Source organism: Petaurus breviceps, unplaced genomic scaffold, assembly GCF_028583685.1.
Source record: "Petaurus breviceps papuanus isolate PSGF00001 unplaced genomic scaffold, PetGlider_PUasm1.0 220, whole genome shotgun sequence".
NCBI lineage: Eukaryota > Metazoa > Chordata > Mammalia > Diprotodontia > Petauridae > Petaurus > Petaurus breviceps.
Genome location: NW_027185876.1, coordinates 251,102 through 277,821, shown reverse-complemented (window position 1 = coordinate 277,821; position 26,720 = coordinate 251,102). Strand labels below are relative to the sequence as shown.

Below are 26,720 nucleotides of genomic sequence, written 5' to 3'. Positions count from 1 at the left end.
AAATTGGTAGAGACAAAACTAGTACAGCTAAAGTTAGAAGTAGGAAATTAAGGAAAAATCTTTGCAGCAAGCTTCTCTGATAAAGCTTTCATATATACGGAACTGATTCAGATTTTTAAGAATAAGACCCATCCCCCCATTAGTCAGAAGATATAAATAGGTAGTTTTCAGAGGAAGAAATCCACACTGTCAGTAGCCATAAGAAAGAAATGTTCTAATCCTAATAATTAGAGAAATGCAAATTAAAAGAACTCTGAGGTACCACCCCCACACCCATCAGATTGGCAATATTGACAAAAAGTGAAAAAAACAAATGCTGGAGGGATTGTGAGAAAACAGATATTTTAGTGCACTCTCAGAGGAGTGTGAATTAGTCCAAACATTCTAGAAATCATTTTAGAACTGTACTCTAAAAGCTTTTAAACTATGCTATGTGTGACAGAGTGATACTACTAAGTCTTTATCCCCAAAGAGATTAAAGGAAGAGGAAAAGGACCCACATATACAAAATTACTTATAAAGTTCTTTTCTTGGTGGCAAAGAATTGGAAACTGAAAGGATGTCCATCAGTTGGAAAGTGGCTGAACAGTTATATGTATGTGTTGGGATGCTATTGTTTTATAAGAAATGATGAAGGGGATAGCTTTAGAAAAACCTGGGAAGACATATTAATTATTGCAGAGTGAAATGAGCAGACTCAGGAGAATAGTTTAATAATGATTTATATAATTTTATAACTGGAAAGACAACTGTGAAAATAACTGTAAAGACTTAGGAACTCTGATCAGCACAAACCAGCAGTTCCAGAGATCTCGTAGTGAACATGCTATGCACTTCAGATAGAGGGCTAATGGACTCAGTATGGATCGAAGGTTCTTTTTGGACATGGCTAATGAGGAAATTTTGTTTTGCTTGACTACATATTTGTAACAGGTTTGTTTAATAAGACTTATTAAGTGCCTGCTATGTACCAAGCATTTTATAAATATTATCTCATTTGATCTTCACACCATCCTTGGAAGGTAGGTACCAATATTATCACCATTTTACAGTTGAGGAAACAGGTGAACAAAGGATAAGTGACTTGCCCAGCTGTCACAAAGCTGTTAAATGTCTAAGGACAGATTTGAACTCAAGTCTTCCTCATTCCAGGCCTAGCACTCTATGCACTTGCCAACTACCTTCCATAGGTGGGAAGGAAAGAATATGGAACCAAAAATAAAATTGAATTTTTTTTTAAAAGAATACCTTAGAAAGGATAAAACTTTTTCATTGAGAAAAAACAGGAGAGAGTAGAGAATGAAGAGGATTCTGAGGTATGGAGTAGGGAAGGAAGAAGGAAGTAGCAATTTAAGTCCTCTGTTTTCTCAAAGAAGCAAGAAGCATTTGTTAAGTAGTCACTGTGTGCCAGGCACTGTGTTAAGCAGTGAGAGCCATAAGAAATGGTCTTTACTCTCACAAAGCTCACATGTTGGGAAACATGTAACTGGATGGAAGCTGGGCATAGGAGACTGGTGCCATCATCTGAAGAGCAGCAAGACAACCTGGAAGGAGCCCTGCAGAGTTTGGGACTTGAGCTAAGTGATGAAGGAAACCATGGAACCAGAGAGATGGAGAAGAAAAGAGGAGATAGAGTGGTCCAGGCTTGGGGGGAATACTAGAGCAGAGGATCAGGAGATAGAGTGTTGTATCTGAGGACGAGGGGCAGGCTTAAATGTCAAACAGAGGACTCTGTTTTGGATCCTGGGCTAAAGAGGGAGCCATTTGAAGTTTGAGTAGAGATCACACTGTCACAACAGCCCTTAATGAAAATCACTTTGGCAGCTTTGTGGAGGATGCAAAATTCTTTGCTAAAAGAAAGGCCAGAGTTTAGAATAGCTCCTGCATGGGTGGCTAGGTGGCTCAGTGAATAGAGCACCGGCCCTGGAGTCAGGAAGACCTGAGTTCAAATTCAGACTCAGACACTTAACACAAAACTAGCCATGTGACCTTGGGCGAGTCACTTAACCCCAATTGCCCTACCTTCCTCCTCCAAAAGTCAAAAAAATAAAAATTACAAAAAGAATAGCTTCTGCTGAGGATGTAATTGAAAATTGATCAAGGAAGAATGAAGGATCACTGTGCAGCAGTGAGGGCTCAGTAAAATTGGATAAAAGAGTTTCATGTGGAATTCAGTTGACATGGTCGTGTGACTCTCCAGAGGGCTTAGAGTCAAGAAGACCTGAGTCCCAATCCAGCCTTTGTGAGAGTGTTTTACTTTTCTAACTGCATGGATTTTTTTTAATAGCATGTATTAAGTACAGTTAAGTTCTTGTATTTTCTAATACTTTTCCATTTTGTAACTGTGAAGTTATAATCTGCTTTAAAACTTGGCTTGTAAAAAGTCTCTGTTCTTAAGATTATTCTAAAGACTGTATAGAAATAAAAAAATAGATATGTGGCTCATTAGTTTTTTACATTTTCTGTCACTTTTTTTTAAACGATGAGATGTGTGAATTTATTTTAATCAACAAAAGTCAACCTTTTTTATACCCATCTCTCACCACCCCCATTGAGAAGGAAAAGAGAAGGAAATTGTTACAAATACATGTGTGTGTTTCTGTGTGTCTGCGTCTGTGCCTGTGTCTGGGTTTCAGTCTGCATTCTGAGTTTTATCATCTTTTAAGCAGGACCTGGTGGGTAAGATTCTTTCATCATGGGTACTGGAATCCCATTGCACTGATCAGAGTTCCTAAGTCTTTCAACGTTATTTGTCTTTGCAATATTGTTGTCATTGTGTAAGTTCTTATTCTGATGTCAGATTATGTAAGTATTCTTAGGTTGTTCTGAAACTATTCCCCTTCGTTTCTTTTTCTTAGCCTATTTTTTTATAATTTATTTATTTTTAGTTTTCAACATAGTATTGCCTGTCACCTATAACTTGTCATGTGTGTAGAGCAGTTTCCCTCTATTTTGCTATTTTGAACCTGCCTAAACTTAAAAACAAGATCACTGAACGTACTAGATTGTGTATAAAATAAGATTAAATTGACTTTGGATGTGAAAACATTAGCAGATCTTTGTCATTGCCTTTTTGCTAACCTCCTGGTTGTGGCCCCCTCAGGTATGACTGCAAGGAAGCCGAGCTCTAGGTAATGGCAGAACTTGTGGTCCTTGGAATCATCTTAACTTACAAAAAGTTCTTTTTTTTGTTAGTCTCCCTTTCCTGGTGATGATGAAGAAGAGGTTTTCGACAGTATTGTAAATGATGAAGTAAGGTATCCACGATTCTTGTCTACAGAAGCCATTTCCATAATGAGAAGGGTAAGAGCCAAACAGTATTCAGGAAGTCTCTTAAAACAGATTTATGGGGTTTCTTTTTTTTTTTTTTGCCTTTTTTTTTTAATTAAATTATTTATTTTTAGTTTTCAACATTCACTTCCATAAGTTTTAAATTTTCTCTCCCTCTGCCCTCTCTCCCCAAGACAGCTTGCAATTTGATAGGGGCTCTACACATATATTCCTATTAAACACATTTTCTCATTCATGTTGCATAGAAGAATTATAACAAATGGGAAAAACCAGGAAAAAAAAACAAAATAGAAAATAGTCTGCTTCATTCTGCATTCCAACTCCATAGTTCTTTCTCTGGATGTGACTGGCATTTTCCATCATAGGTCCTTTGGAATTGTTATAGGCCTTAAATTGCTGAGAAGGGCTAAGTCTGTCATAATTGGTCCTTGCACACGTGTCTGTTACCGTGTACAATATGTTCTCATGGTTCTGTTCACTTCACTCAGCATCAGTTCATATAAATCTTCCCAGGTTTTTCTGCTCCTCATTTCTTATAGCACAGTAGTATTCCATTATATTCATATACCACAACTTGTGTAGTCATTCCCCAGTTGATGGGCATCCCCTCAATTTCCAGTTCTTGGTCACCACAAAAAGAGCTGCAATAAATATTTTTGTACATGTGAGTTCTTTTCCCATGTTTATGATCTCTTTGGGATACAGACTTATTGCTGGGAGTGGCTAGGTGGCGTAGTGAGTAAAGAGCCGTGCCTGGAGTCAGGAGGGCTCGAGTTTGGTTCTGGCCTCAGACACTTAACACACACACACACACACACACACACACACACACACACACACACAAACTAGCCATGTAACCTTGGGCAAGTTACTTAACCCCAGTTGCCCTCCAAAAAGCAAAAAAAAAAAAAAAAGTGTGGTATTACTGGGTCAAAGGGAATGCACATTTTTGTAGCCCTTTGGGCATAGTTCCAAATTGCTCTCCAGAATGGTGGAGTGGCTAAGTGGCTTGAGTAGAGCACTGGCCCTGGAGTCAGGAGGACCTGAATTCAAATCTGGCCTCAGACACTTAACACAAAAACTAGTTGTGTGACCTTGGGCAAGTCACTTAATCCCAATTGCCCCCCCCCCCAAAAAAAAACCAATGGTTGGATCAGCTCACACCTCCACCAGCAATGAATTAGTATTCCAACTTTCCCACATGTTCTTCAACATTTATCATTTTCTTGTTTTGCCAAGTTAGCCAATCTGATAAGTGTGATGTCGTATTTCAGAGTTGTTTTGATTTGCATCTCTCTAATCAGTAGTGATTTAGAGCATTTTTTCATATGACTATGGATAGCTTTAATTTCTTCCTCTGAAAACTGCCTATTCACATCTTTTGACCATTTATCAATTGGGGAATGACTTGTATTCTTATAAATTTGACTCAAAAACTGATTTGTTTTTAAGAAAACTATTGCAGCATTTATTTATACTGTCCTTATCCTGTATGCACATACATACACATCTTTACAAATACTTAATATCAGACCAAGTTTAGCACAAGCATATTTTATATTAACTTCTAGCAGTTATTGGGCTTAGCAGAACTGCAACAGTGGATAAAAAGTTACCAGACTGGGAATTTTGTCCAGATTAAACTGAGCAGCTTGCGCTAGATCACAGAATTTGGAAGTTGGAAAGGACTTTGACAGCCGTCTAGTCCAGCCCACAGAGTGTTCACTAGTTCAAGCAGTCACAAATATACCTTACCACATATGATATGGTATTCTTATTAAAATGAGTTAAGTGAAAATATATTTGTACATTTCTGACTTAATAGAGAGAGAGAGAGAGAAGGCTATTAAGATACCTCTACGTCTGTGACAGAAAAATCATCTCTTGGTACCCTTTCTAGGTTACCGACACATATACTTAACACGCATGGCCCTGTATGTGACTAGAATTTAGCATCGTCTAAAGTTACTCAGTAAAGAGCCGGCTTCTTAACAACGTCCGCTGTAAACTAGACTTGAGAATGGAGGGTTCTTTTTTAGAAAGAAGGAGAGCTAAAGATAGTCTCTGAGAACTTTATCAGTGAAGCTAGCTAGTTTTAATTTGACAACTTTGTGTCTGTCCTGTTAGCTACTGAGAAGAAACCCAGAACGGCGCCTGGGAGCTGGTGAGAAAGATGCAGAAGATGTCAAAAAACACCCATTTTTCCGGGTAAGTAGCAAATTAAGGGGGCTGTTAATTCCATTTAGCAAATTACAGTAGGAAACTCAATGTGTCTGTTGTTCTTTGTCCTGTGAAACAGCTGATTGATTGGAATGCTTTGCTGGCCAAGAAAGTAAAGCCACCATTTGTTCCTACCATCAGAGGACGAGAGGATGTGAGTAATTTTGATGATGAATTTACCTCAGAAGCACCTATTCTGACCCCACCTCGGGAACCAAGGATACTTTCAGAAGAGGAGCAAGAAATGTTTCGAGATTTTGACTACATTGCTGATTGGTGTTAAGTTCCAAGACACTGTGAAACTAGCAGAATGACTCTGGAGAAGACAGACCTCTTTAGCCGAATAGCGACCCTCCACTTGCTCTCTGTGCCACCAGTAGCTTCTGATTTTTTGAAATCACATGAAGATTTGTTTTAAAGTACTAGTCTAATATCTTTCTTGAAGAGTGGCCTCTTGCAATGTATTTCCATTTTTAATCTGTGCACTGGAAACAGTTTTATGGGGTTTAAGCCGAATACAGGCCATATAAACATCCTTCACAGGTGGACACACTTGGATCAATGTTGTCTTTTTTTCCTTCCTCTTCTACAGTGGATACTTTTGTCATATGCTTGCCTTGCCTTAAGTGGAAGGAAGACCAGCTTGGGCTCTGGGAAGGATAACCAGTTTACTTCATTCCACTGTGTTTTAAGAATAAAAGCTTGGGATGCTAGTGATCCTCAGCCTTTTAACAAGCTTCTATCTGAATAAGGCAGACGCTGTTATTTTTAAAGGAATTACTGTAATATTATCCAGAAGTGTCGTTTGCAGCTGGTACACATTTTGGTGTTGAGTTTGAAAATAACGGAATGAATTGATGCCTTCTTTTGTAAATTTTCTATATTTATTAGGAGAAAATGTTTTTAATGCCTTATCTTTACCAACCATGTAAGTGATTCCATAATAATATGGACAAGTTCTCAAAGCTACTTGCCAAACAATTTTTTGTTTGTTAAGCATTTCTGAAACAAACAGAACATCAGCATTTATTAAGAAAGTAAAGAAAGGAGTGCTTCTGGTCAGTCTCAGTTGAGATACTGTATTTACTATGCGCATTCCCAAAGCCTAGATGCTCGTGGATTTTCAGTCATGACTTTCCAAGATCAGTGAACAGACGACCTTTTTAAAAACGACCCACCCTTGATTTAGTGTCCTAGTTCTCGATAACGTATCATTTTTACTCCGTGGGGATTGTGAGTGTGTACATGCCGTGCACATGCATGTGTGCGAGTTGTAATCTAGTCAGTATCCTAGGCTTGTTATTTAATTGTACCACTTTGTTACTTTGGCTCCGTGGCCAGGCAGATGCCTCCGACTCCAGCATTTACGTGAAGTAGGCCACTGAATCCAGATTTTATATTGGCAGTTACTGAGGGTAAAAAGCAATATGTTGTAACAGAATGTATAAATATTTTTGATAAAACAGTGTATGTATATTTTATAAACCAATTATTATAACACTAAAAAGCTGTACCTCAAAAGTCTCAGAGTAACTTGACCAAATATTTTTATAACACTTGAGATGAGAGGGCCTGTTTTGGGTTATCTTAGTGTTGCTATAGGAAAGTCATTTTGCCCCCTAAGAGTTTCTACTTGCCTAGAGTCTTTTTCCTTCTCTGTGACTCTTGATTTCTTTCCCCTCAATTAGGATACAGAATATAGATCTGTCTATATATACTTATAGATATCTTGTGATCCTGGCTCAGACACGTAGGATCATCATACCTCACCAATAGCAAGCTGTCGGCTAATCTAGACTGAATTAACCATGTAATTACAACAAGCAAGTTCCCCTCTGAAAGGGAAGTTTAAATGTTTAAGTCCTATAGGGGAAAATGAAAGCACACTGAGTTACAAAGACCTGAGCTAAAGATATCTGAGTGCCTCAAGGACCTTGCTGCTCTCAGAGCAATGAAATCCGCAATATCATCGACATTCCCTTTCATGCCCTTTGACACTAACAAAGAGGTGATTATATAATGCTCATGATACCATACACAGAGGAGGGCATGTTGGGATTATTGCTCAGAATTCCAAATGCAGAGAAAAGAAACACTTTCTAAAGTTATTTTATGATGCCAGTCGCCATCATTGGAGGGGGCAGAGGAGGAGCTTAGCTCAGGGCTCTGGGTTTCATTGAAACTGTTTTACAGTATAACAGATGAAATACTTTTGAGGTACAGTCTGCTTACCCTTACTGGTTCTCAGATACACCCAGAGAACCATGTCTGAAAAGGCTTTTAGCATTAAACACTGAAGTAGCCTTTTGTAACTACACATTGTACAGAAAACTTTTTTTAATTGAAGTAAATCACTAAAAAAAATTAGAGGGCAGGGTATGTTCACACAATTAAGCTGAAGAAAGCACTAATTTTCTCTGTAGTTTTTTTAAAGTTTATTTTTAGTCAGATTGAAAATTTTAAACTAGATTGTAAATATATTTTGCTATACTGTATCTGTAAGTGGCTGCTCAGAGCACTTTGTAAGGAAATTAGGATATTTTAGAATGGTACACTATGCATTCATTAAAATGAGACGTGCCTTTTAACAATGTCATTCTAAAAAAAAACTTGAGTGTTTTGCAGTCATTAATTATCACAAATGCACAAATTAAAGTTTAAATAGATTGTACTTTGTAACTTTGGTTTTAAGTATGATTTTCTTTTAAAGATTTCCTATGGCTTAGAACATGACACCAAGGCCATGTTGCAGGTTTAGTTTATTTTGGGATCAGTTGATGCCTCAAGGCTATGGTTGAACTACAACCCCTAACCCTGTCCAGCTATATTGCAAATGCACATTCTTGGTTACTAGGGGGGTGAGGGACGGGGAGAGCAGCTTATGTGATGCAGACCACCCACAGTATTGGAGAGTAAAAAGTATCACCACCACATCAGAGCTGAGGTCACCTCCAATGACAAATTGGTTCCCCTGTCACAAGTGATGGTATCATGATTCATAATGTAGGCACAGTTATTATATATGATTCTTTCCTTTGGAGGTCAAAAATGCTTCATTATAAGAACTAAGTTTGAGCCTCAGTGAACAGGCAGGTGAGTACAAAAGGTCTCTTGAGGTTTCCATAATCATCTCCAAAAATGTAAACCAAATTTTTGTATGTCTATGTTCATAGTTAACACTCGGGGATGAAATATTACAGGTTCAACATGGTTCTGAAGCTAGTCCCTGGAACGTCATGAGACCCCTGACTGAATCTACTGCTAACGGAGCCTTCTTTGAGACAAAAATGAAACTCATGTTGGAGAGGCCAAAATCAGTTAAAATGGAATCTAGTAATGGAAAAATCTTGGATCTTCTCAAAGAATGAATCTGGTAATCATAAAACTGGGTGACCCTATGCTAAGACCTTAGATACCTGGCAGTCAGAATTCTAATAAAGTCAGAAGAATAAAGAAGCGAGGGGACAGAAGGTTGCCAGGGTGATGTTTTTGTTCTCTAGGCTTGTGGGCCAGGTGGAGGCCATATTGATGAACAGGAACTAAAGGATTCTGGCTTATGACAATACCTCGCCTCCCCCTGCTCCCCACACTCCCCATTACACATGTGCTCCTTTTGGGGCAAATGGTTTTGCTTCTCTCCTCGAGCTCCTTTGAACCCAAGTGAAGATCTAAATTGGTAGCATTCATATAGTGCATTAGGGTTTGCAAAGCCCTTCACAAATGCTGCATTTTAGCCTCATGACAACTCTGGGAGGTAAGTGCGCTTATTTGCAGATGGGGAAATTGAATGCAACAAGTGACTCTACTCAGGTGGTATCTGGGGCTGGGTTTGAGTTCAGGTCTTCCTGACTCCAGGTCCAGTGCTCTGTGCACTATAGCGCCACCTAGCCATCCCCATCAGAGTGCTTGCTTCAAAGCCACAGTGATTGCTTGTCAAAGGGATTTTAGGGTTTTTGTATAGTACTAAATTTGAAACGCAGCCAACTCATGATGGTTTTGTAATTGTCCAGTTTGGTAAGGAACAGATACATGCTGACTGAAATGAGATTTTTGGATTATCTTTAATTACCCACACTATATTTGTCACCTCCTTCCTACCTGCTAACTCACTATTTGATGCTATTTGCTATAAATACAATTTTGGAGCAAAGTAACAACCCAAGGGACTAGGATTCAGCGGCCCTGGGTTCTAGTATTAGATATGCCCTTAAGGTACGTGATCTTGATTGAGATCTGGTCTGAGTTACCTCATCTGTAAGATTAAGGTATTGTACCAGACGCCATCTTCTGTCCCAGATATGAAACTCTCTGGGTCCTTGACAGATGGGTGGATTCTCAACCACAAATAAATTCTTACCTTATTCAGGGAGAGATTTGTTGACTTTAGCATTAATCCTCTCAGATTTAAAACAATATCCAAACTTCAAAGTGTGGTACACGTAGCTTTCTGCTAATGGGAAAAATTGCTCTCTCAGAGCAGTAGAGCAGAGAGTGATCTGAATTAAAATAATTGAAAGATTTCTCATGAAAGTTTTAACTAGATCTAAACTGTTGAACTTACTCAGAATCCCAGACTCTTTTAGTGGCAAAAACAAAAGAGTTGTGGTCTGAGTTTTCAATATTAAGATGACTCCTGGTTTTATTAGCCCTAGAGAAGGTTTCACAATCTGGTAATCTTTGGTAGTTAATTGGAAGCTACTTTTAAGGGTGATTTATATTTTTGCTGTGTCCTCTCAAGCTATATTGAGAAATAGTGGAAAAATTTCCACAAGCCTCCCAGTTACCTCCTCGGATTTTGCTGTGGTTACATAAAAGACCTTGCCTGACAAGTGAAGATTGTTCCTGATTATTGAAAAAAAGGTTTCTTTCCCTTCCCTCAGTAACTAGCCTTGCTGAAATGGAAATAAGGCCACATCAACAGGATGTTGATCAACAGGATTCCTCAAGGACAGTTTTAGGGGCATTCCAGTGGATTGGCTCCTAATTAGGTAATTTTAAAAATTATTTTTAATACGGTTTTTCAGTTATACTGTAGTTCACCATACACTAAGGAAAAAATGGTTTTTAACCAGGATACAAGTAACCTCTCCATTGTTTTTTTTTATATAAAAAATCATCTGGGTGGGATGGCAGTGGGGGTGAGGGGGATTTGGACAGTAGTTAGGGGTCATGGTAAAGAAAGTTATCTGAAAAATCAGAAGCCATTTGCCCAAGAGCTCCCTCTTCTCCATCTCACATCACTCAAATCCTTTTCCTCACTGTATCCACCACCCTTTTCACATGAAGAGGTGACTCTTCTTGCTAAGGCATTTTCAAATGATCCCTTTCCATCCCATCTTCTCTAGTAAGTTGCTCCCTCTCTCTTCCCTATTGTCTCACTTCAGTCTCTACTAGCTACTTCTCTGCTCTCTACAAACTATACCCATGTCTCCCCCATTCTCAAAAAATCTCCAGTTCAGCTAGTCATCCTGTTAGCTTTCAACCCATATCCTTCCTTTTGTGGCCAAACTCCTTGAGAATACCATCAACAATTGGTGCCTCCATTTACTGTCCTGTCTCTTAACTCATTGCAGACTGGCTTCCAACCTCATGATTCAGTTGAAATTTTTCTAGAATTACCAGTGGTCTCTTGATTACGAAATCCAATGTCCTTCATCTTCATCCTTCTAGAGCTCCCTGTACCCTTCTTATGTTTCTGCAATGCTCTTTCCTGGCTCTCTTACCTATATGGTGGCACCTTCTCAGTCTCCTTTGTGGGACCTTTGGGCCATGCCCACTAATTCTGGGTGTCCTTCAAGGCTCTGACTTAAGCCCTCCTTTTCTTCCTCTACACCAGGGATCAACTGTGCATATAATTCCCAGATTTACTTACCCAACCCTAACCTCCATTCTCACTTCTCCAGCTTCTTATTGAACATCTCATACTGAATGACTTAAAATATTTGAAATTCGTTCTGTCCTAAACTGAGCTCATCTTTCTTCCATAATGGGTAGAAATTTTTTTTCTTAATTTTGTTAAACATTTTGTCCTTGGCTTGCCAATTGGACCCTCTGCTCTAGGTCATTGCATTCACTTCCTCACTGCTTCTCCTTAACCACTGGCATCCCCATTTCTGACCCCACTACTCACCAGAGGTCTCTTGGCACACCTTTCCTTTTTTCTAATTTTCCTATTACTGTAGAGTATACCAGCTTCTTCATCACACAGCCTCCTGACCTAGATGTCATCTCCCACTCCTCACTCAACCCAAGCCAGACTCAATCCACTGTCGTACTCTGTCAATTCTAACTGTGATCCCTCTCCCATCCCTTCTCTCTGATGCTGTCCCTGCCTCGGTGCAGGCCCTCATCACCTCACACCTGGACTCAACAATAGCTTGCTGGTTAGCCTCCCTGCCTCCAGTCTCTAGTGGCTCCAGACCATCCACTCCGCTTGTCCGAGTGATCTTCCTGAAGCCTCCATGTGCCTCCCGCTTGCTTCCAGGATGAAGCTGATGATTGTTTGTGTCTCTCCTTGATTTTAAGGCCAGCTCTTTATCCAATCCCTGTGCCCCAGCTGCCTTGAGAGTGGTCACGATTTTGTCCCTTTCTTTATTTTCCCAGTGCTTAGCCTGATAGCTGGCACATAGTAATCACTTAATAAATACTTGCTGATTGACTAACAAGTTGGTACCCAGACTTAGAGGTTGGGGATGAGAAAATAAACCAACGAAGGAGCCTAAGAGCAATCAGCCACGTAAGAAAATCAAGTGAGCAGTCATTAAAGCCAAGAGAGTAGAAATGATGGAGGAAACCATGGTCAGCACTTCCAGGTGCTACAGAGCAGTCCCTGAAGATGAAAACTGGGGGGAAAGCCATTGAATTTGACAATCAGCCTTTACTAAGCACCTACTGTGTACCCAGAGACCTTAGAGAAACTGAATTGCAGGGAGTTAAGGAGAGGCAGTGAGGAAGGGAACACAGTGAACCAGAGGAGAGGAATCTGAACAGCAAACCAAGGACAGAGATGTAATTGGGAAATAATTAATGAAACAACAATGTAATACAGAAGGCTCATTTGTAGTTAGAATTCTAAGTCAATATTTGGCCTATAGGGATCCATTTCTATCTGAGTTTGGCCCCACCGAGTTAGAGCCCTTCATAGAGGTCTAGCAGTGAAAGGGAGAAAGGCTTGGGCATGTGGAGTCTTAGGGAATGGCAGGATTGAGGGAAACTTTTATTTTTGATTAGAAGGACTGACCGTGTTTGTAAGCACTGAGGCTGCAAGTGGAAGGTCCAGCAGGGCAATCAAGGAAATAAAATTCCCAGAGAAGGGAAGGCGAAGGAAATAAATATTTCTAAGCACCTACTATATGCCAGGTACTATGCTAACTACTCTTAAAATATCTCATTTGATTCTCACAACCACTTTGGGAGGTAATAATAATAATGGCCTATGTTTAAATGGCTCTTCCTCTGTTCCAGGGTGCTAAGTGCTTTACAGTGATCTCATTTGATCTTCACAACAGCCCAGGGAAGTAGGCAGGGCCCATTTAAAGAAGACATTGAGGCTGAGACCATTGAAATGCATTGCCCATTTGGACCTGAATCTGCTAACTCCAAACCCAGTTTTCTTTGTGGCATGGTGTAGGTGTGCTACGTTGGACTTCTTGTCCAGTTCCTATTCTTGTTGGGTCATCTCCACATCAATCAGATAAGGGATGATGGGAATGATACCTGTAGCATATCACAAGATGCCCCAATGAGAAGGTATGTGAGGCAGTTTGCAAACTTTAAAGTGCTACCTAATTTCAGCTCTTATTTCCAATGTATCAGCTTAAAATGGGAAAGACTGAGAGAAGGCTCTGAGAGAAAGTTAATGCCACAACTGCAGTCCCATATCCATTCCCACCACTGCACCTGAAAAATGGAAGACCTTAAAACATGAACTTGATGTGCTTGGGGCCAGCGGATTGCCCAATAGGTCTGTAGTAATAAGCATGACAATATCATGCCATGTTGGCTCCTGCAGGCTTTAAATGTCTGGAGACCAGCAGGCCAGGGCAGAGATTTGTACTGACAAGAGAGGGAAGGGTGTGTGTCTGTCTGTCTGTCTGACCCTCTGTCCGTCTGGCTGTCTGTACCGGCCAGGGATTTTGAAGACACAGCATTTCAATGGTCCCACAACTGGCAGATGAAATTAAAACTCCAGCAGCAGGAAAAGCCAGGGCCCCTGACAATTCGGGATATTGGCACAGGGTATAGCAGGCTCTTCACTGGATTAGGACCATGGGTAGCAGGCTGGCCCCCTCAGCTGTTGGTTGGGATAATGAAAGTAAATCTTGCACCTGTGATACAAGATGAGCTCAGAAACGCGAGAAGACTGGCCGAGTAGAACACAGAGGTTTGCTGTGGAGGCATCCAGGTGGAGAAGCAGTGAGTTTGATGGAAAGGCAAGAAACTGACTTGTGGCTTTTAACTCACTGTTACCCAGCAGATTGAAAATGAGACATGACTTAAGAAAATCCAGGGAAAGGACTTAACTCAGTCTCATTGGGTACAGTGAACAGATTGGTTATTTTAACCATTAGAAACAAGTTTTGATTGTGACCGCAAGTCCAGACAAAGGGCGAGAAGTCCATTTGAATGGTGCTACCAGCAGCACAGACAGTGTCAAAAGCAAAAGCTTGAGAAGAGCTAGGAGATACCTCTCCCCTGAACTGGGACAGAGCTGGAAGGTCCTGGAGTGTGGGATGCTCCAGACATTTTCAGATATTTTTGATGTATTGATCTTTAAAATATATATATTCCCCCCATCTTTTCCTTTTTTTTTCTTTAAATAATATTCTTTGTTATATGGAGTGGCTCTCTGGTAAGGTGGAGGAATATGGGGAAAATTTAGGTAGAATAAAACATTGATAACAATTTTTTTTTCTAAAGCAAGAATTTGGATTCCAAATCTCACTCTGCCATGAATTGGTTTTATGACTTTGGGTGAGACAGACATCTTCATCATTCCAGGTATCTGTAAAATGTAGAGACGGAAATAGATCAAGCTCAGCACTCAAAAGCAGAAGGCCAATTTTTGTAATGTTGTTGGAATGTGAATTATGGAAGAGACATACTATTCCCAGACAGCTTTCTAAGGCTATAAGTTGCAGATTAGGTGCCAGTCTAAGCTGGAGGGAGCCCATCACCCTGGGAATTCTCTGCAGGAAGGAAAGAGGTGTCCATGAAGCACCTGCTACGGGCCAAGCTGCTTCATTTATTTGTCACAATAACCCTGGGAGGTAAGTGCTATTGTTAGTCCCCATCTTGTGGTTAAGGGAACTACATCTATAAGGAACGACATATATAAGAAACTATATATATATAGTTATAGTTATATATATAGTTATATATAAATAAACCTATGTAATTCTTATATACATATATAAAAAAGAGTTAAGTACCTTGCCCAGGGGATACCCAGTTAGTAAGTGTCTGAAGCCAAATTTGAACTCAGGTCCTCCTGACTCCAGGGCCAGTGTTCTATTCACTGTGCCACCTCGCCACCCCAGTCTCTCTTTATCTGTAAAAATACAGAGTGGGAAGGACTTGGATGGTGGACTGGACTTGGAGTCAGGAAGACATGACTATGAATCCTGCCTCACACACATCTATCTCTGAGCTGTGGCAGTCTAGGGAAATCACTTCAGCTCTCTCATTATCAGCTTCCCCCTTAGTAATATGGGGCACCTTCCTCTGAGGGCTGTTGGAGGGATCAAAGGGGAAACATAAGATTAAGCACTATGCAAACCTTCACATGCCACACAAATGCCACCCACTGTTAGCCCAAAATAATGGGAAGGACCAGATGACCACGTAATTATACAGATGGAAGAGGCCAGACAAGAAACCCCCCTACAATACACCCAAGCGGCCATCCAGCCTTTGTTGGAATGCTTCCAATAAGGGGGGACGCCCTGCCTCCCAAGGCAGACTGTATATATATATAGATATATAGATATATAGATATATATAATTTATATTATATGTATATTATTATATTATTAATATAATTATATTTATATATTAATATAAATATTAATTAATATATATTAATAATTAAGTATATATTCTATATTATATACAATTAATTATATATTAATTATATTATATATTATATATTAATATTATTGTATTAATATATTATTATATTAATATATCATATTAATATTAATATATTATATATTAATTAATAATTAATATATATTAATATAAACAATATATTAATATAAATATATTATTATATTATTAATATAATTATATTATTATATTATATGTATATATATTATATTATATGTATGATATATAGATAGATAGATTGATGATATATAGATATAGATAGATGATAGACAGACAGACAGATTAAGCCTAAATTTGTTTCTTTGCCACTTTCACGCACAGCTCCTTGATTCTGCCTCACCCCTCTTCTATGTGATAGGCCTTAAAATAGAGACAAACATCATCCTTCCCTTCATCCCCCTGATCACTTCACCATTCCCTCACGCCTGCTCTGTCTCCAAACCATGGGCCCTGCGCTGGTTTTTCTGGCCTTGCGCTGGTCCCATGTTTTCTCTTCCCCATTAGAATGTAAGCTCCTTGAGAGCAGGGGCCATTTTGTTTTCCCGTTTTACCTATGTTGCCCTCCTTTGGCTGTTATCCTATTCATTAATATCCTTCCTGCAATGGGGTCTCCAGAGTGGAATAAGTCCTCACAAGGGCTATCGGCTCTTTATCTTAGACATGATACCCTTGTCAGTGAAGCCTAGGATCCATCACATTAGCTTTTTTTTTTACTACCATATTACCATGTTGACTCACACTAAACTTACAGGCTTTCAAAACACCCTGGTTTGATTCAGAACTTAATGAAAGTTGACTTTTAAAATAACCTACTTTTCATACATATATTCCCACAAAATTCTGACTTCTTAGGCTTAGCCTAATGTTCACACATGTCAAGATCTTTTTGGACCATGTCAATCAATACAGGAAGCAATGGAGGGTAATTGGTTAAAATTCAGCTCTGCTCCCACTAACATGTAGCCTTCATCAAGTCACTAAATATCTCAAGGTTCTCAGTATCTTAATCTGTCAAAGTAGAGTTTTTACTAGAGCTTGACCTTTAAGGTTCCTTCCAGCCCTGCACCTATGACCTTATGATCCAATATGTCACTCATCCCTTCCAGCTTTGGGCCACCTGCAAATCTGATAAATGCTCTCTTTATCCACATCTCTGATGGTAATGAGGCCTCAGACCGCAAGGCTGGAAGCAAGAACAGTCAGGCAAAGGACTGGGGTTGCCCTAATCAGGACCTGAGACATCAAAGGAGATACTGCAAGGACCAGGGCCTCAGAGAGCAGACCTCACCCAGGGCAGAGGTACATACTCCACAGGTGCTTTATCTTCTGGGTGTCTCTCGTCCATGGCATCTCCGTCATGGATTGTAACTAAGGAGCTGGTACCATGTACATTCAGTCTCATTCTTGGGAACTCAGGCCTTGATCTCCTCCTCGTTTCCTAGAGAGGGAAAGCCTCTAGCATTAGACGGAGAGTTCCTGAGAGTATACATCATCTTTGTTTTTCTTTGTATTTCCATCATTTAGCATGGTGGCAGGCACCTAGTAGGCAATTCATATATGCTAGATGACTATGACTGTGTCTCCATCATCACCTGGACCTAAATAAAATCCCCAGAGAACCACTACTTCCCCAGGCCTGTGGCTAGTGAATTCTTGCCTCCTATTCCCCTAATTCCAAAAATCCAAAACGGCTCTCCCCTGGGGTGAAACCTTCCTCCCTATTTTATTTCTCCCCAAACTCTCATCCTCATCTAGTTCATTCCTAAAACCCTCTATAATCCCTCTGTAACCTTCAATCCTAGAACCCCTTTGCCTTGTACTCACAAGCTGCTAAAGGCTGTGGGACGAAGGCACACACTGCCAACTAGGCAGGCCACACAGTCATTCGAGTTAATCTCATCAGGGGCCCTTACTACTGCAGGGCAAAACTTTTATTTACTTGTTAACGATCTTTCTCCTCTCAGTGGAAATTTGAAATAATCTTGTCTCTCTTCAAGCCCTAAGTGCCTTCCCAGTCCCCTTCCCTCAGCAGATGTCCTTGATTCCTACTTTAGCGAGAAAACAGAGACAATCCATAATGACCTCTTTCTCCTCTACACATATAAAACCCTGGTCACCTTTCCACCCATCCTCTTCTCTTCTGTTTCTAAGAGGTGTCCTTTCCAAGACCAGCCTTCTCTACTGTGACCTTCATTCTCCCCCGCTCCAAAAATTTGCTCCATCAATCATTCTTTCTGGTCCATTGACTTTTCCCAAAGCTACCACACAAGATGGTCCGTTCAATCCTTAAAAAACCTTCCCTTTTCACTGCTGCCCCCTTTATAATGTCCTCTCTGCCAGACTCTCTGCTTGTGCTTCTGTCTTCTCCACTTCCTTGTTAATACCATCCACTTAAAACTACTCTTTCTAAGAGTGCCAACAATCAGAACCATGAAATCCAATGACTATTTCTCAATCCTCATGTTCCTTGACTTTGAGGAGAAAGGTAAATTCCATTTTGGACATGCTTAATTTAAATTGCTTATTAAGATATTCAAGTAGAGATGTCCTGTAGGTCTAGAACTCCAAAGAGGAATCAAGACTAGGGAGAGATTAGGGAATTATCCGCAGAGTCACAAAGCTACAGAGAAGCCCTTGGCTTTTGGTTCTGACCACCTTTTACCCTCTTGTCTTGGATTCTCCTACCTTGGCTTCCATGCCATTGCCATGTCCTGATTCTCCACCTAACTGTTCCTCAGTCATCTTTGTTGAATAATTCATCTCCTGCCTCTTTAATGAGGATTGTCCTGTGCCCCTTTCTCCTCTCTTTCTCTCTTCTCTCCCTTGGTGATCACCTACTCTCTGAAGGAGCTCACATATCCCTATATAGATGATGCCAAGCTACACATTTCCAATTCCTTATATGGCATGAGTTTAGGGCTTGTCAAACAGACTATTTGCTCAATTTTGGCTACTCTCCAATTTATAGAAGTCCTTCTTCACCTCTGGCACCCAGAACTGAACACAATACCCACAACATAGTGTGTAAAGGCAGAATAGAGTCACCTCCTTATTCTTGGAAGAAGTACTTATTAATACAACCCAAGCTCACATCTCTTTTTTTTTTTTGACTGCCATAGCACACTGATGACTCATCATTTTGAGCTTGCAGTACATTAAATACTTCCAAATTATATTCAGTCCAACTGCTTTCTGACTATACTTCTCCTATTTTGTATTTGTGATATGGGTTGTGGGGGAGAGGGGGAGGAAAGAAAGGCTTATTATTTCTTATATTAAATATAATAAACTTATTTCTGTTAAATTTCATCTTACTAGATTTAGCCTAATGATTCAACCTGTAAAGATACCAGACATCTACAAGTCTAAAAATTCTGTGATTCTGTCTTATAGGATTAGAAAAGCATAAATGTCATACAAAAGTCAAAGAATCTGCAAATTATACAGCAGTGAGATTGATTTTGATTCCTGGGAATATTCTAGAATGTATCCACAAGACGGTAAATTGAACATGGAAGCAGAAGTGATCAAGATCCAGCATGGTTTCAACAAGAAAAGGTAATATCATAGCAACCTTCTTCCCCGCAGTTACTAAATTGACTGATCAGGGGGGTGACTAGGTGGCGTAGTGAGTAAAGTGCTATGCCTGGAGTCAGGAGGACCCGAGTTCGGTTCTGGCCTCAGACATTTAACACCCACACAAAAAATCTAGCCATGTGACCTTGGGCAAATTACTTAACCCCAATTGCCCTCCAAAAAAAAAAAAAAAAGCAAAATAAATAAATAAATAGACTGATCAGGGGAATGTTGTAGATTTAGTTTACCTAGATTTTAGTAAAGTGCTCAGTAAGAACTGTCATGTTGAAAACAGATATAATGGATTAGATACAAGAAGAGTAGTTGAATTCGAAGAATAAATCTTAAGTACCCCAGGGAATCTGAGCTTGAACCTGCTTTTTTTTTTCTTAAGTTCTCATCAAATTTAAATATGACACAAAGCTGTGAGATGTAATTAGCGCATGAGATAGAGTCAGGAACCAAATAAATCTTAATAGGCGACAAAACTGGGCTGAATCTGGTAAGATGAAATTAAAGCGATGGGGGATGGAGCAGAGACAAGATGGCAGAGAAAAAGCAGGAACTCACCTAAGTTCTTCCAAATTCCTCTGCAAACAACTTTAAAATAACACATCAAAATAAATTCTGGAGTGGCAGAATCCACAAAATGAGGAGTGAAACCCTTTTCCAGACTAAGATGACCTAGAAGGTCAGCAGAAAGGGTCTGTTGCACCAGGGTAAGAGTACACAGGGTAGGAACTGAGTGCAGTCCAGCACTAGCAACACCAGCAATGCCCTGGAAGTCAGCAGCAGACCGTGGAGACAACTGAATGAACAGTAGTGGATTTCAGAGTTCTCGGTTCACAGAAAGTAAGGGGGGATCAGACACATGATCAGAAGGAGATTGTAAGGGTCTCGTTGCTGGCACTGGGGGCAGGACTCGGTTGTATTGTGCATACAGGAATCCCGGGGTGACAAGGAGCACTAGCATACAAAACCTAGTGGGTGCAGGGGAGCAGAGACCCTGGTCAGAATTTGGAACAGCAAGGAGTACTTGTGGCTGCTCACAGACCAGAGCGTAGGACAGGGGAGTAGTAAGCACACCTCTGCTTGGATCATACCACTTGGGAAGAACTGAAACCTTACAGACACCCAGAAATAGCTCTGAAAACAGTTGCACAAAAACTGAAGCTTGGGACAGTGCTCCCTCCCTCCAGGAACGGACCCCAACTTTTAACATAAAGTTAAAAGTTGGTGAAAAAATAGCAAAAAAAGAAATGATCATAGGAAGTTCTACAGTAACAGGGAAGATCAAAACACAAACCCAGAAGAAAACAACAAAGTCAAAACTGCTACTACTGAAGCCTCAAAGGAAAATGTGAATTTGTCCCAGGCCCAAAAACAAATTCCTGGAAGAGCTCAAAAAGGATTTTTTTTAAATCAAATAAGACAGGTAGCAGAAAAATGGGGAAAAGAAATGAGAGTGATACAAAAAAATCACAAAAAAAAGTTAGTTTGCAAAGGAGGCACAAAAAATATTGAAGAAAATAATTCCTTAAAAAACAGAATGGGGGGGGGGAGTGGCTAGGTGGCACAGTGAATAGAGCACTGGCCCTGGAGTTGGGAGCACCTGAGTTCAAATCCAGCCTCAGACACTTAACACAAAAAAACTAGCTGTGTGACCTTGGGCAAGTCACTGAAACCCAATTGCCCTCCAAAAAGCAAAAAACAAAAAAAACATAATAAGCCAAATGGTAAAGGAAGCACAAAAATCCACTGAAGAAAAACCCTTTAAAAAGCAGAACTGATCAAATAATAAAAGATGTACAATAATTCACTGAAGAGAAGAACTTAAAAAACAGAATTGGCCAAATGGAAAAAGATGTACAAAAAAATTAATTGAAGAAAAGAATTCCTTAAAAAGTAGAATTGGCCAAATGCAAAAGAAGGTACAAAAGGTCACTGAAGAAAATAATTCTTTAAAAATTAAAATTGGGTCAAAAGAAGGGGGAAAAAAAACAGAAGAAAATGTGAAATATCTCATTAGAAAAACAACTGACCTAGAAAATAGATCAAGATAATTTAAGAATTATTGGACTACTTGAAAGCTATGATAAGGAAAAAAAAATAGCCTAGATATCATTTTTTCACGAAATTATCAAGGAAAATTGCTCTGATCTTCTAGAACCAGAGGGTAAAATAGAAATTGAAAGAAGTTACTGATCACCTCCTGAAAGAGATCATAAAATAAAAACTCCCAGGAATATTATAGTGAAATTCCAGAGCTCTAAGGTTGAGAAAATAAAGCCAGAAAGAAACAAATCAAATATGATGGAATCATAATCAAGATAACACAAGATTTAGCAGCTTCTACATTAAAGGACTGGAGGGCTTTAAATATGATACTCCAGAAGGCAAATGAACTAGGATTAAGATCAAGAATGGTCTACCCAGGAAAATTGTGTATAATCTATCAGGGAACTAAACCTTAAACTCAATTCACTCAGGAGCTCATAGATTAGACAATAGGTCCCTGCCCTCCTAGTACAGAGTAAATGTAAATAGTAAACAGTTACAGTTTCTCTTTTGGCCAGTAACCCTGAGGGTATTCCCCTTCCAGTTTGATTCTTTTTTTTTTTTTTTTTTTATTAAAGGGGCCATCCCTTGGCTCACTTCTTAAAGAGGCCTGTCCACTGAATGGGCATTACCTCATTCAAAGTGAGAACCTGAAACGATCTTAGCCTAAAAGGGTGTGAGGGGGTCTCCCATTGCATCCTGGGTCATCTCCCATCCTTCTGATGAATATGTGGCCACTGGACCCAGATGGCTCTGGAGGAGAAAGTGAGGCTGGTGACCTTGTACAGCCCTCCCTCACTCAAATGAAAGCCAACTGCAAGTCATGTCATAGCCTCCCTGACATCATGGTCCTATTCAAGAATAAATGACAAACACACAACAATCTATCAAGGTGAAAATGGATTTTTTTTTTAAAGCAATCGGGGTTAAGTAACTTGCTCAAGGTTACACGGCCAGGTGTTTCTGGGTGGGTGCTAAGTGTCTGAGCCTGGATTTGATCCCCAGGTCATCCCGACACTGGAGCTGGTGCTCTTACTCACTGTGCTACCTGGCCACCCCAGAAAATGGATATTTAATGGAATAGAGGACTTTCAAGCATTTCTGATGAAAACAGCAGAACTGAATAGAAAATTTGGCTTTCAAATATAAGACTCAAGAGAAGCATAAAAAGGCAAAACTGTTTACATTCCTACATGAGAACATAATATTTGTAATTCTTAAGAACTTTATCATTATTAGAGCAGTTAGAAGGAGTATACATAGATAGAGGACATGGATATGAGTTGAATATGATGGAATGATATCTAAAAAAACAAAATTAAGGGATGAGAAAGAAGAATGCCCTGGAAGAAGGGGGAAAGGAGAGGTAGAATAGGGTAAATTATCTCACATAAAAGAGATGCAGAAGAACTTTTACAGTGAAAGAAGATGGGGAAGGTAGGGGGATACTTGAAGCTTACTCTCACAGGAATTATCTCAAAGAAGAAATAACATACACACTCAGTTGGGTATAGAAATCTATGTTACCCTACAGGAAAGTCGGAGAGGAAAAATGGGTGGGTGGGATTAATAGAAGGAAGGGCAGATTGGGGCTGGCAGTAGTCAGAAGCAAAACATTTTTGACAAAAAAAAATTTTTTAAACATTTTTGAGAATATATAGGGTGAAAGGAAAAAGAGTAGGATAAATGGGGGGCTAGGGAGAGGAGCGGCCAGGTGGCTCAGCGAGTAAGAGCACCGGCTCCAGTGTCAGGATGACCTGGATCAAATCCGGGCTCAGATACTCAGCACCACACCCAGAAATAACTGGCCGTGTAACCTTGAGCAAGTTACTTAACCCTGATTGCTTTAAAAAAAAAATGGGGGGCTAGGATGGAGGGAAATACACAGTAATTATAACTGTAGATAGCAAGTTTCTCTGATAAAGGCCTCATTTCTCAAGTATATAGAAAATAGAATCAAATTTATAAGAAGACAAGTCATTCCCCAATTGATAAATGGTCAAAGGATATAAACAGTTTTCAGATGAAATTATCAAAACTATCTATAGTCATACAAAAAAATGTTCTAAATCACTATTAGAGAAATGCAAGCTAAAACAACTAAGACACTACCCCATACCTATCAGATTGGTTAATGTGACAGAAAAGGAAAATGACAAACTTATACTCAAAGGACTATAAAGCCATGCATACCCTTTGACTAGATCTATATCCCAAAGACATTAAAATAAAAGGAAAAGAGCCTATATGTTATAACACTAATGTAATTTGAATTTGAAGATCCCTTTGTGTTGACAAAAGTAGCAGGTACATAGCACTTCATAACTGATCAAGCCTCTGTTGGGGAAACAGAAGGTATGAACCCCTGTCTCCTGTTACTGACATAGCAGTAAGGGGTTGACTGAAACAGGAAGTAGCTAATGCTGTGTATATATAAGCAAAAGCCCCAGAGAGGCACAGTCAGAATTTCTTGAGACCAAGATCTGGTGGCAGAACAGCTACCAAAGAATGGAGAACTGAGCCAGAATTTCCTGAGAACTTGTGGTGGTGGAGCTTCTTCTGAACAGGAGCCCAGAGCCCGGAGCCCAGGTGACAGAGGAAGCATGACTGCGATGCTGAGACTTTGTTTGTGGCTTGGTTGAGCCTTGAATTCCCTGGAGCAGAAATTGTGAAGGATCTGACATGGACCAGACCCTGTGAACTTCAGTGTGGAGCAGGACCTACCCAGAGAGCTGGACAAGGAACTGGGAGCTGTCTGCCATTGAACCCAGGTGACAGTCTGGTGAATCCAGGTAGAATCTGGGACCATGGAAGGGGATCTGAGAACAGGCCCCAAGTCAAGATGAAAAGACCTCTCCCTGGGTACTGAGTAAAGATGAAATTGTAGTTTACTAGTGACCTAAGGGGTGGAGGGTTTGTGTGGGGTACTTAATAATTGATTGATGAACAAGTGACTGATTGAGTTAACAGTTGCCCCATAAGTGGAAGACTTTGTCTGTGTACTTTGAGACTATTGATAAGTGACTGATTGAGTTAATCAAGACTTTGCCTAAAGAGTGGAAGACTTTGACTATTGTACTTTGAGACTACTGATAAGTGACTGATTGATTTAACATAAGAGTGACTATTTTACTTTGAGACTATGTCGTGAATATTATATTGTGATTTTCTGTGATAAGTTGTAATATTGTGAATGCTGTACCTTGATTCTCTGTGAAAGTTTTGCTTTGATTTGTTATGGAATAAACAGTGATCACTATACTGTGTAATCAGAACCTTAAAAGCTGTTCACAGTAGCATTCTTCTGTTAAGCTTCTGTGCATGGCATTACAATGTATAAAAATATTTATAGCAGCTCTTTTTTGTGTTGGCAAAGAACTGGAAATTGAGAGGATGCCCCTCAATTGGGGAATGGCTGAACAAATTGTGGTATATGAATTTAATGGAGTACTTTATTGTGCTATAAGAAATGATGATGAAGAAGCTCTCAGAAAAAAAAAAACCTAGAAAGACTTACATGAACTGACACAAAGTGAAATGAGAAGAACCAGGAGAACATTGTACATAATAAAAGCAATACTGTATGATGATTGACTGTGAATGACTTGACTATTCTCAGCAATACAACGATGTAAGACAATTCCAAAGGACTTAGGGTAAAAAAAATACTATCTTCCTCCAGAGAAAGAACTGATGGAGTCTGAATGCAAATTGAAGTATTTGGGTTTATTTTTGGTCTGTGCTTTCTTTAACATGATTAATATAGAAATGTGTTTTACATGATTGTATATGTATATCCTATATCAAATTGCTTGCCATCTTAATGAGTGGATGGGGTGGAGAAAGAATTTGGAATTCAACATTAAAAAAATATTAAAAATATTTTATGTATAATTGGAAATTTTAAATATTAAAATAAAATCTTACACTTGGGTTCACAGAATCAATGTCATAATAAGATAGGGAAGCATGGCTACACAGAAGTTCATCTAAAAAAGATCTTCCTCTAGAGGAGAACAACCAGATTGGTCATGAGGATTGGTTGAAGGCACTAGGGATATTTAACCTGGAGAAAAGAAGGTTGGGGGAGTCGGGAAGTAGAACAGGAAGAGGAAAGAATTTAACTGCTTTCAAGTATTTGAAACTCATCATGTGAAAGAAGAATTAGACATTCTTCTAGGCCCCAGAAGGCAAAATTAGGAACAATGAGTAGAAATTGCAAAAATGTAGATTTAGGCTTTATGAAAGGAAGAACTCCCTAACAATTAGAGCTAGCACAAAGTAGGAGGGGCTCCCATGAAAAGTTTCTCCCTCATTGGAAGTCTTTAAGAAAAAAATGGATCACCACCTGTCAGTGATGTTGTAATAGAGAATACTATATACAGTATTGTGGATGAAGTCTTTTTCTTTGTTTTCCTTTTTATCTATTTTTAACATTATATTTCTTATTTCCAAATTCTCTCTCTCCTGCCCCTCCTCCACCCAATGAGAAGGCAAGAAATATGACATCAGTTATATATGTGAAGTCATGCAAACACATTTCCATATTATTTATACATGTTGCAAAAAAAAATTTAAAAAAGAAATAAAGTGAAAAAAATATGCTTCAATATGTATTCAGAACTCATCAGTTCTCTGGAGGTAGATAGCATTATTCACTATGAGTCCTTTGGAATTGTCATAGATCATTATATTGATCCTAGTAGCTGAGTCTTTCACAGTTGATCATTGTACAGTATTGCTGTTGCTATGTACAATTTTTTTTCTGGTTCTCTTGACTTCACTTTGTATTAGTTCATATAAGTCTTCCCAGGTTTTTTTTGATACAATCCTGCTAGTCATTTCTTATAGCACAACAGGATATGGAGGGTTTGGGTTTGGTTTTGTTTTTTGCAGTATGCATTGGACTAAAACTCTACTGAGAAGCATTCTAAAATCTGTGACATTTGTTGGATGGAATAGCTAAAAATATTAAATAACAGGGGGCTAAGTACAGATCCCTGGGGCACTTCATCAGGGACCTCATGCCAAGTTGATATTGCCAAGATCAACATCATTTTTTGAGTCTAAAACTTCAGACAGATCTTAATTCATTTAGTTGCACTCGTGTCTAGCCCACATTTTTCCATCTTGTTCACAAAAAAAGCATGAGATACTGCCTCTATTTCAGTAAAACAAATGACAGTTTCCCTGATCTATTAGTCTAATAACCCTGTCAAAAAGGAAATGAGGTTACTCTTGATATGATATATTCTTGCTGAAGCCATGCTGACTCTTTGTAATCACTGTTTTCCTTTCTGGATTGCTCATTAACCATCTCTTTAACAATATAGTCTAGCATTTTCCCAGGAGTCAAAACCAAGCTCGTTGGTCTAGTTTGCAAAAAATCCCTGTAGTATTTGATTCTAACTACCCTTCCCCTTCTGGGCACCTTAGTCTTTCCTAGAAATATAACTGCTCTGTCTCAC

The 26,720-nt window shown here is 39.3% G+C and overlaps 1 protein-coding gene across 2 annotated transcripts in view; it reads left to right on the top strand.

The window, feature by feature from the left end:
• The window catches only part of PKN2 (protein kinase N2), a 193,651-nt gene extending 185,461 nt beyond the window's left edge, over window positions 1-8,190 (top strand). For both annotated transcript variants that reach the window (XM_069094550.1, XM_069094549.1), the window contains 3 exons: window positions 3,196-3,303; window positions 5,419-5,499; window positions 5,591-8,190. In XM_069094550.1, the coding sequence (XP_068950651.1) occupies window positions 3,196-3,303; window positions 5,419-5,499; window positions 5,591-5,794 (393 nt within the window). In that variant the 3' untranslated portion in view covers window positions 5,795-8,190. The remainder of the gene's footprint in view (window positions 1-3,195; window positions 3,304-5,418; window positions 5,500-5,590) is intronic.
• The last annotated feature ends 18,530 nt before the right edge of the window (window positions 8,191-26,720 follow it).